General features: G+C 35.5%; 1 protein-coding gene across 1 annotated transcript; it reads left to right on the top strand.

Moving 5' to 3' along the window:
• Positions 1 to 7036: 7036 nt before the first annotated feature.
• Positions 7037 to 10915, top strand: LOC149556490 (uncharacterized). Its single transcript, XM_089785876.1, has 4 exons — positions 7037 to 7672; positions 9454 to 9808; positions 9904 to 10003; positions 10317 to 10915. Exons 1-4 carry the CDS (start codon positions 7229 to 7231, stop codon positions 10657 to 10659), a joined length of 1242 nt encoding a protein of 413 aa, XP_089642002.1. The 5' UTR covers positions 7037 to 7228; the 3' UTR covers positions 10660 to 10915.
• The last annotated feature ends 815 nt before the right edge of the window (positions 10916 to 11730 follow it).

Here is an 11730-nt window from a genome sequence, read left to right on the forward strand (position 1 = left end):
TCAAAGTAGTATCATCCACAAATTGGAAGTGAGTTTGCAAGGGTAAATCTCCTCCCCACCTCCAGACTTGAATAAAACCAGACTCCACATTCTGCTTAATCCATCTCCCTAGGCCCTCTGCCAAAAGAATAAACAAATAAGGGGAGAGAGGGTCTCCCTAACAAAGCCCCCTTGAAGCCCCAAAAAGCTTAGAATGGCTCCCATTAATAAGCACTGAGAAAGAAACTAAAGTAACATAACTCCAAACCCATTGAATCCAGTCTTCCACAAAGCCAAAAGCACTAAGAGCCTACCACAGGAAGGACCACCTTAATCTATCATATGCCTTCTCCATATCCAATTTGATAAACATTGCTTTTTCTTTTGATTTGGCCATAGAGTGGATTACCTCAATTGCAATAACAATCCCATCCAGAATTTGTCTACCAGCAAGAAAGCCACTTTGCTCCTCAAAGATTAAATTAGCCAGCCCCTTCTTTAACCTATCTGCAATAAGTTTGGAAATAATTTTGTAGATAACATTGCATGAAGAGATGGGTCGAAATTGACTCAACTGATCAACCCCCTCCTTCTTGGGAATAAGAGCAAGGAAAGTAGCATTTAGAGCCCTTAACATCTTCTTATTATGTTGAGACTCATGAACCACGACCAAGAGATCAAATTTGATGATATCCCAAAACTCTTGAAAAAACTCTATAGGGAAGCCATCCGGACTTGGTGCCTTCCCTCTCTTCATGTTAAAAACAACCCCTTCAAGCTCCTTGAGCGAGATATCCCTCATGAGCTACTGATTCATATCTTTGGTCATAAGAGAGGGGATGCATGAAAGAACTTGTGCTTCCTCAAGAGACCCCCCTTGTGAGTCCTCTCTAAAGAGGGATTCAAAGTACTGGACTACCTCCCTAAACATTTTAGGAGAGGAAGAAAGAAGCTCTCCCCTATCATTCACCAATCCCGAGATAGAGTTACCATGTCTCCTGGCTTTCATAGAGTTGAAGAAAAAAGTTGTATTTTTGTCCCCTTCCTGGAGCCACTCAATTTGTGCCTTTTGTTTCTAGTACATTTCCTCTCGCAGTTCCCATTCTTCAATCAATTTCATAGCCCGAGCCTTGTCCTAAAGCAATTCATCAGTTACCCCTTCCTCTCTTATCCTTCTAGTGATACCATCCAAATCTGCCTAAGCCCCTGCCTTTTCATGAAATAGATTCCCATAGTGCAAACAATTTCATCGCTTGAGCTCAAATTTAACATGTTGGAGCAGCTTGGCAAAAATATACATTGAAGTGCCATAAGTTGGTCTACCTTTCTTCCACCAATTAAAGAGCAAATCATGCAGAGATGAGTCTCGAAGCCACATAAGTTGGAACCTAAAGGAAGGCTTCCGTAGCACTCGAGTTGATTCTAAATCAAGTTTGATAGGCCAATGGTGAGATCCCCTCCAATCCAAAATCTCAGAGAAAGATGACCACATCCCACCAATCCAGTAATAAGAAACTAGGAACCGATCTAACCTTTTTGCAATACAAAACTCGCCACTCTGACAATTGTTCCAGGTGAACTACCCATTGTTTGGTTTAATATCCACAAGGTTCAAGGATTTGATATTGTCTTGAAGCAGTAGTGCGAAAGGCTCCAATCTACCAATACCACCCCACTTCTCAGCCAACTCATAGATAGCATTGAAATCTCCAGCCAAAATCTAATGATGAAAGGGTAACATGCTACGAATCAGCCTGATGTGGGACCACAAAGCATGTTTACCCTGAAGATCAGTAGGTGCATAAATATTGGAAAATAATATGACCTCTCCTGTCTCAAGGCAAGAAGCAACCATGGATATAGAGGATTTGGAGGAAATCCACTAAAGAGGCTGGATTTTTCTAGGATTCCATAAGCAAGCCAAACCCTCGAAAGCACCATGGGCTCCAATGCATTAGCATTCCCCACTTCTCCACAACCTAGACTTCAGACCTTGCATACTCTCCACAGATAACTTAGTTTCTTGTAGGAATAGAACATCAGGACCTTGTCTTCTAACTAACTCAAGAACAACTTTTTCTCTGGGGCCACTATTCAAGCCCCTCACATTCCATGACAAAACAATCATTTCAAGGGGCATGAAAAAATAGAATCCAAGGGCTTAATTGCCCCTGACTCCACCAGATTTTCACTAGCTAATTTAATATTTTCCACATCCTTTTTTCTGCCAGGTTTACCAAATTTTTCTGCCCCACCCTTCTTAATATCTTTCTACAAAATATCAAGCTTGGGAGGAGGCTTATTCTTCACCGCTGAACTTGAACCAATGAGTTGTCCAAGAGCCAGAGAATCCATACCTGCAGTTGAAACAATGGCCAAGGGTTCCTGCACCTCAAAAGTCCCCTTTTGTTGATCAACATCCAATTGCCGGCATTCCTCCCCAAGGGTTTCCATAGTAGACTCAATAATAGGATCATCTTGAGCTAAGTCCACAAGCCCATGTTCTAAATTGATCAAACCCGGGTTCACCTCCTGTTGGCTAAGCTCATCCAAAACCTCAAACCTGTTAAAGGTATCATCCTGCCTATCTTTAAAAGACCTCTTAAAACCCCTATTCCTATTCCGAGCCCTAAGCAAAATAAAACCATCAGAAGCCCTTGCCTCAATAGGAGCAATGTGCTTCCCTTTATCTACCTCAGGAGGCTTTATCTTAGGTTGTGATGAATGGGATTCCCGAGGTTGATTCCTTAGGCATCTTCGCTGCGAATGACCATATTCTTGACAAAGGCGATAATGAAACAGAAGAGTTTCATAATCCAATTGTTGCACCTAAGAATAAGAACTTGCACACATCTCTATTGCATCTGGTAAGGGTCTACTAAGGTCAATTTCAACACAAATATGAGCAAAAGTCATTACCTTTTTACCCAAGGTCTGCGATGAAGTGCCTATAGGTTTTCCAAGCATAGAGGCCAAAAGATGTAGCACATCCTCTCGACAGCATTCAATCAAAAACCTTGGTAAGCAAACCCAAACTGGGACACGATTAGGTAGCTCCTCTGCAGGGTTGAAGCCTGCATGCCACGACTTGATAAACAACCTGACCTTATTATAGAAATAAGGACCTCCCTCAAACACCCTATTACGATTAGCAATGCAGTTGAAGGTAACCATGAAATAATTGTTAGCCAACAACATTATTTCCATTTCCCCTTCTAGCTCCCAGGTCCTCCAAGCCCAAACCTCCAAAAATTGGAAGGAAACCCTCATTCCTAGAAACTTGCAATATAGGGAATGGTGCGAATAATATTCAACATCATCTACGATCATTTCTGCCGAGACAATCAGTTTTGGCCTCTCCTTGCACCTCTTGAGACATCCATTGGTCTTCGTAATCTTTGAGCCATTTGATAGCCCCAAATCAATAATCTCAGAATTCGGAGCGAACAGGTTATTGTCAAAGGTCTTCATCCCTTGGATAGGAAATTTAGGGCCTAAAGCCACCCGAAAATCCATGTGGGGGCTCTTCATTGTTGACTCCCCCTTGGCACCAACCATTGCCATGAACCACCCAAAAAAAGAGGATCCCTCCCTTTATCCAAACCCGTCCAAGTTTGGCTAGAGCCACCACACCTCGTCTGCCACGACACAAACCAGACCAGGGCTATGGGAAATCTCAAACCCACCTACAGCGTCCACTACCCATGAACGACACAGGATAGCAGACAAACACAAAGCTTTCTCCGCACGCAACAAAATCTCCACCGTCAAATTGCAACCCCATCCGCAACCCGTCAGGAAGATCCACCCAAGAGCCGCCCCTTAATCCACTAAGCACCCACCGTCGTAGCACACAGAAAGCACGAGAACAGAGCTAGGGCATGGGTGCCCTAGCTCGAGACGCAGACGTAGGTAGAACGCTCGTCCTTCATCACATTTTTTTATTTTTATGCTTGATTAATAAAAAATTGTAGTTTATATATTTTAAACTAGTAAACTTTACATACTCATTGTACTAAATTATATGACTAAATAAGTCATTCCCGAATTGATACTTAATGTTGTTCTAAATAAAAAGTTTAACTATCATAGTTAGACTAAATAATATTTTTAGAGGAACAATTAGTATTATTTATTCTAAATATATAAGGAATAAATGAATATATCTTGTTCCTTTCTTAATAGATAGTAGCTATACAGATCAAGATAGATCTTGAGAAATAGATAGATAAATGGATAGATAGATAGATGAATAAATGAGAAATAGAGGAAATGAGATATGTATAGGGAGGGGTGTAAGGTAAATAGAGGGGTAGGATAAGAGATAGATGCAAAGGGAGAATTATAAGATGAAATATTTTGACAAATTAAATATTGATACATTTGATAACTAGAGCAGATTTGTAAGTGTTTATTTTATTTTATTTTATAGAAGTATTATATATTGGGTGGACATGGATATATGGGAGGATAAGGGGAGAGAGGCCAGAGAGAGTGAATAAGATGAATAATATAAAGAGAGATAGAGAGGTGAAATTTTTGGCACTGATTAAAAATTAGAGAGAGAGAGAGAGAGAGAGAGAGAGAGAGAGAGAGAGAGAGAGAGAGAGAGAGAGAGAGAGAGAAGTAGGAAGGAGGAGGGAGAGGTAGGTGAAGAGGAGAGAGCGGGGTAGGGGGATGAAGAGATATAATAAATATATTTGAGGTGATAGATAGCATATAGATAGTTACATATAGAATATCAAAGAAAAATTGAGAAAATAAAATATAGATAGTGAGAGTTAAAACTTAAAGAAAGGGGTATGATAAGATAGAGATCGGGGTAGAGGAAAAAGTGTACGTGTGTGTAAGAAAGATATAAGGAAAGGATATGGAGGTAGATAGGGAAAAAGTGCAAATTAGAGAGATATATGGATATAAAAACATAGAGATACATAAATATAGAGAAAGATAGAGATACAAAGATATAGATGATGAGATAACAAGTTTAAATTGTTGATTTCAAATATCTAGGCTATCCATTTTGTATAGGAAATAATAGTTTGAGGCATAGATAATTACAATGAAGATAAGGAATAATTAAATACACATTAAATATTGAGTGATAGTCATCCATTACCAAGTTGTGGGAAATAGAGGAATGAATGGAAGCCAACAATATAAATTGTATTTGACATAGGATTGAGACTGTAATATTAAATATATAATTATTTTTTAATTTGAATTCTAGGTGACAGTTGTGAGTTTTTTTCCTTACACAATTACATTTACCATGAGTAGATTTGAACCCAAGACCTCTTTGATAAGAGAAATTTATCGTTGTGTTACAGGCTCTTACCTATAGTATATTCTAAAGATTATTTCATTTGAATTAATATTAATATTATTTTACTTAAATATATTTTGTTATTATATTTAGAAGTTTTAAATTTGAAATTAATTTTTGTAATATTAAGATTTATAATTAAAATTTAGGTGATTATTATTTTTGTGTTAAAATTAATTTGTTGAGATTTATATTTTTTAATTTAATATATTTTATAAATTATCTATTATGTTAAGAACTTTTTTTTTTTTAAATATTACCTTTTGAAGTTTTATCTTTTGCCAAAAAAAATAATTAATTGATATGAAAAAAGATGAAAACATAACCAAGGGACTAGCTAGAAAATCTTAGCGATACCTAGGGCCATATTGATGAAAAGTTAATCAGAACGATGAAAAGATAGAGAGGAAAACCTATTAGGTCATAGCATTAAAGGAACCCGGCTAAGAAATATATTGGACACCTTGTATATAAATTTTATTATTTTATTGTTTGAATTACCTAAGAGTTCCCAAGGTTCACTTTCATACACATTTTCATTAATCATACTATTATCATTGTTACTCATTGTCTTATTAACTTTCTAGGAAGTCTTTTGGAGTCTTTAGGCATTCATTACAGGAGAGTAGATCCTAAGTTTAGCATGGAGTAGCTAGATTTTTTTTTGATATGTGTTACTGCTTGGAATCTGTGAAATGTGTACCTTTACAATAAATAATATATCATTCTCCCTTAGATGATCCTTGTCTTCTACATACAACTGAGATCTTTGCTACAATTATTTCTCATGATTACGAAGAACTGGTAAAGCAAGTTTAGTGACACACAAAATACACTAAGCATACATGATTATGCAAGAAAGAAAACAAGGTCACATGCAGATATAAAGCCTCTTGGAAAGAGAAAGTTGTATTAAGATGATATATTATCCAAATCATTTACGAAATGATAATTAGAGGGAGGGAGAAATGGTAAGAGAGAGTGTGTGTATGAGGGAGGGAAAGGAAAACAAGAAGGAAGTGAGAGGGAGAGAAATAGAAAGAGGAGATAGGAGAGTGGGAAGATGAAGAGATATAATTTGATAGAGATATGTAAGGTGATAAATAGTATATTATAGATAGATACACAGAGAAGATAAAAGATAAATAGAGAAAATGAAATATAAATCATGAGAGATGAATGGTAAAGAGAGGGGTAAGATAAGAGAGACATAAGGAAGGGGAAATGAGTTGATGTGTATATCAAAAAGATATGTAATACTTACAACAAACATTTGGATAGAAGCAAGACTCGTCAATGGAGTGATTGGTGAAATTACATATATTGTCTACAGAACGGATACCAAACCACCAAACATGTCCATGTATGTTGTTATATGTTTTGAAAACTACAATGGACCAACACGGAATCAAGATGAGTCAGTGGAATTGAAAGAAAATGACTCATTTTTACAGCTATATCTAGAGTAAAATAAAATAGATGGTCTCCGTATCCGTCACTTTTGAAAAATATTCAAAAATGAAAAGCAATCCATATACAATTATACACATACAAAAGGAAGACTACCTATATCAGATAGATAATTCTTGAGACAAAATGTTTGTATTTTGAGTGTGACAAAAAATCAAAATAACACAACTGAATCAAACATAGTACAAAAAGAACATAATCAAACAAATACTCAAAAGTACATAAGACTATCTACATAACCCCTTGCACCATCAAAGGTGCAACTCCTAATTTATCCTTAATATGACAAACCCCCAAATCAAAACTCTTGCTGTTGGATTTCGCGCATTATTTTATTTTATATTTTTTGGAGCCAATTTGTTGTCGCTTTGAATATTGCGATGGAGATCATTCGCTTTAATTGCTTGCCCCCTGCAAACATTTTGCAATGCATAGGTAGAAGGAAATAGTTTCATGGGGGATTCTGAATTCTGGCTGCTATTACTTGTATACATCCAACACATTCTCGCAAAGCAGAAAACCGTGAATCCCAATTTTGATGTAGTTGAGCAACAGATTGTTCCTCTGTTGGATCGTTTCAATTTCTTGTCAGAATGCAATGATTTGAGGGCTCTAAGCGGCATTATCGATTCCCTTAAAGCAGATGAATATGTCTTGCCATTCGATACGAGGAAGCAGCTTTGCTGTAGTCTGTTGCATCAGGCAACTAACGCAAATACTGTTAAGGAGGCCCAGGGTTTGGTCGACTATGCGAAACAGATTGTTGACTGTGATGTTAATGCCCTTCGCGAAGCAAATCAGGGTTTGGGGTTTCATAAGGGGTGCAATGAGAATATGATTTATGTTGTGGAGGAGCGAATCTGCAGCGCTATAATTGATGAGGACATTCTTCTGCAGGTACTCTACTTGGCGCAGTTGTTTTCATTCATTTGGATTTTGAAGTATTAGGCCATTTAAGTCCAGTTTTAGTGTTTTCTTTCGTATCACTTTAAATGAAAAGGTATGAATACCGGATCTTTGTTCGCAATTTTTGAATTCGAATTGTGTTTTTGGGAATTCGATTACGATTTAAGTGTTAAATTTTGATGTTTGTAAAATGTGGGACATAGGTAGCTTTTCGGATGGAAATAATTTTCCTTTTTCTACGAGGTTCACTATTTCCGGGTTAGAATTAAAGATTTTGTAATTTAAAACGGAAACTGAAAAATCGCGAGTTTTGGATTTAACATACCAACTGATAGGGTGAGCTCGGCAATAAGGGTTTAATGCAGAAACCCTAATCTAGGTTAACGGTTTGAAACAAACAATAAAGGATAGAGTTTAAATTGAAATTTAGTTGCAAAGATTGTAGGGTTTACAATGAATTTGTTAATGCGTCTAACTTCATATCAGACAAAACCAAAAATTGTAACATTGCATTTAGTATATTATTATTCAGATTCAAAATTGGATGTGGTGTAGGTTACAGTGTGTAAAATAAAGAGTCTTTGAAACTTAAATCCAGTTTTATGTTTGCTTTCGTATCACTTCAATGGAAAACGAAATTATGAATACCATATTCTTATTCATAATGTTTGAATTCGAATTGTGATTTTTGGAATTTGATGCCGATTTAGTGTTAGTTTTTATGTTTGAAAATTGTGGGACATAGGTAGCTTTTCGGACGATGCTTTGAATTTACTAATCTTAGAAATTGCACGGCATTTCATTTGCGTATGTTTAGAACTCTGTAACTACAGTGGAAAATGGAGAACGTGACCTTAGGATTAGGACTATAAGCTAATCAATAGGGCTCAGCGGACTTATAGAAATTGCAGCTACAATGAGTTGTAGCACAACCCTTAAATGCCGTGGGGCTTCGAACCTTACAAAATTGATTGTATATGGCATAGCGTTTAGGGTAAAGGACAATTGCAGTGAATTCGTCTGTAATGTAAATAATAACAGAGCATATTTTTCTGGAAATTTATGCATGTTTTTATATTTAATAGAACTTCATTTTGCACATTCAAACAATTGAAATTACCATCTGTAGCAATTATAATGTAGCCTTTTGCGACTTGCAGAATATTAATATTTTAAAATTGAATGCATTACCGTGAAGTTATTTCAGTGAAGATCAAGAAACTACTGACACAGGGCTTTGTTTGCAACCAAAATTGACTTAATCTTTGTGTTTGGTGACTCTTAACAGAGCATATTTTTCTGGAAATTTATGTATGTTTTTATATTTAATAGAACTTCATTTTGCTCATTCAAACAATTGCAATTACCATTTGTAGCATAATGTAGCCTTCTGCGATTTTGCAGAATATTAATATTTTAAAATTGAATGTATTATCATGAAGTTATTTCAGTGAAGATCAAGAAACTACTGACACAGGGCTTTGTTTGCAACCAAAATTGACTTAATCTTTGTGTTTGGTGACTTCTTAGAGCATATTTTTCTGGAAATTTATGTATGTTTTTATATTTAATAGAGCTTCATTTTGCACATTCAAACAATTGGAATTACCATTTGTAGCATAATGTAGCCTTCTGCGATTTTGCAGAATATAAAATATTTAAAAAATTGAATTTATTACCATGAAGTTATTTCAGTGAAGATCAAAAACTACTGACACAGGGCTTTGTTTGCGACCAAAATTGACTTACTCTTTGTGTTTGGTGACTTCTAGTATATGACAGAGAAAATAGTAGAGGAAGGAGAGGGAGGCTTGGTAAATAGTAGACTAGCGTTTTATCTTCAAAATGGGATGCAGTCTCAGAACACAGAAACTAGACTCTTGGCAATAAAACTGGCATGTGCCTGCAGCTTCAATTCCAGAATCATATTTTCCAGACTTCTTCCTATCTTTGAGGTCGCTCTTTACTATGAGGATTTCTTGACACGTGAATATGTACTCGCATCTCTGATGGACTTGATCTTTCTTCACCATTCAAGCATTAGTTTGCAAACAGTATTCCATTTTATAGCCCCCTTTTTGTATGCTCCAACACCTGCCCTTCAACTTGTGGCTGTTATTGGTTGTGGTAAGATCAGTTCATCTATATTGTTAGGGCAATATATGTTGACGTGATACCGTTTGGTTCTATAGGTACTGATATGGTGCTTCTGATATTTGCAGGGCGTCTTCTCCTCTACAACTGTTTCTTTGAGGAAACAGAGTGCTTATTGACTATGATGATTGAACGACATTTATATAGATTTCCAGTTCACTGTTCATTGTACGTTTTTCTAACCTTATTTGACACACATATGAGTCAATCATCCAGCTTGGACTTCATCTGACTAGTATTTGTTTGGTATTTGCACAAGTTTCAAGAATATGAGTGCATTGAGAGTCGAGATCCTATAAATGCTGGTTATATTCAATAAAAATATCAGCCTTTAATCTACGTTTGAAACTCAAAATATTAAGTGTCTTGTGATTAGTTTGAATTTCTAATTGAGTTGCCTTATTAAAAACTGCAAGTTTGATCTCTTCTGTGTCGTGATTTTTGACTAATTTAATAATTTTATCTTGTCCATATTTCTCAGGAAGGGAAAACTACAAAAAGTTGATCAGGCTCTATACGTTTTCTTCAATGAGTATTCTGGGGAGAAAAAACTTCATCAAGATGAAATTTGCAATACTCTTGTGTACATGTGCCTTCAAAAAATAGAAGAAGGTGTAGTTTGCGTAGACACTATCAAAAACCAGATTGAAGACAATCCTTTGAAAGCCAGAGAAGCAAGTGATTTGCATTTGGCTTTAAATTTTGGATTGAGTCTCTGCTCTGATGCATTGGATGCAGTAGTAGACAGTCTTATTCTTAATATCAATGAGGATTTCGGAATACCTGTGCTAGACAAGGTCAAATGTGTCCAATGGTTCCTATGAAAGTAACTTGTACTCCACCTGATATATATATCCTCATTTTATTTTTTCTTAAAGTAAATCTTGGTTGTTGAAGAGTTCCACTTTCGTCGACTGGAATCCTTTATAACATCATATCACAAATGACTTTGAAAAGCTTACCATAGCTGAAACCAGCAGGAAGCAAATTTGGTTGTTTGTACCTTTGTTATTTTACAAAATAAACGATTATCTTCCTTTGAGAAAATAGACTCAGGAGGTGCTGTTGAACTGCAGAGAAGATTCGAGAGTTATCTTAAGAGTAGTGAAAATAATTGTGCTTCAATGTTAAGAAGTAACTAACAGAGTTGGATTAGCAATGTAGAGAATTTCTGAAATTGTTTCTAGGTTCATTAGAAATTCTAGAAGTGATATAGTTAGAAGAATTACCTTGTTAAATCCATGCCCTAAGTAGTTTTAGTGATATAATAAGAATTGGGTGAAAGATCTCAAGCTTAAATATCTGATCATCTGGCACATCGCAAATTTCCTTGTACTGTTGAAAACTGACTTGTTTAATGTAATAACAGACAGTCCGTAATGATTTGCAAACAAATATTACAGCCAATCCAGATATAACACCACTAATGCTTAATGTTATCTTATCCTGCTTCAAAACTAAATCTATCGTCAACCTAACTCTGTTTGTCAGAAATTAGTTCCACGTTATTTTATTTTTGGTGTATTATCCTTATTAGTTCCTGCTAAAGGCAGGATACTAATGCTCTCATTCAATTCAATTGACCAATCAACTCATAGAATTTAAATGATTAAAAAGAACTTCAAATGTTTATATTTAAAAAAAATTTCATTATTTTTATAAATCACATTTTTCATTCATTCTATTGGACTATTCTATTTTCGATAAGGAAAAAATTCAATTTTCTTTAACAAAATTACAAATATTTTCTAACAACTCTATCATGCAATTAATTAATGCATTAATTACCACTTTATCTTTTTAGAGAAAAAAAAAAAAATCAATCATTTTATCTTCCACCTCACACAATTCTTTGGACAAAAATGAATGTCTAATCAAAATTAATTATTAAAATA

The sequence above is a fragment of the Cupressus sempervirens genome, chromosome 5, assembly GCF_028749045.1.
Source record: "Cupressus sempervirens isolate cs-2001-9-10 chromosome 5, ASM2874904v1, whole genome shotgun sequence".
NCBI classification, from domain to species: Eukaryota; Viridiplantae; Streptophyta; class Pinopsida; order Cupressales; family Cupressaceae; genus Cupressus; species Cupressus sempervirens.

Excerpts from the sequence above, each read along its gene's own strand:
- LOC149556490 (XM_089785876.1), top strand. The coding sequence starts at position 7,229 with ATGGGGGATTCTGAATTCTGGCTGCTATTACTTGTATACATCCAACAC. Across the intron at positions 9,809-9,903 it reads TGTGGCTGTTATTGGTTGTG|GGCGTCTTCTCCTCTACAAC; the intron begins GTAAGATCAGTT and ends TGATATTTGCAG. Across the intron at positions 10,004-10,316 it reads TTTCCAGTTCACTGTTCATT|GAAGGGAAAACTACAAAAAG; the intron begins GTACGTTTTTCT and ends CATATTTCTCAG.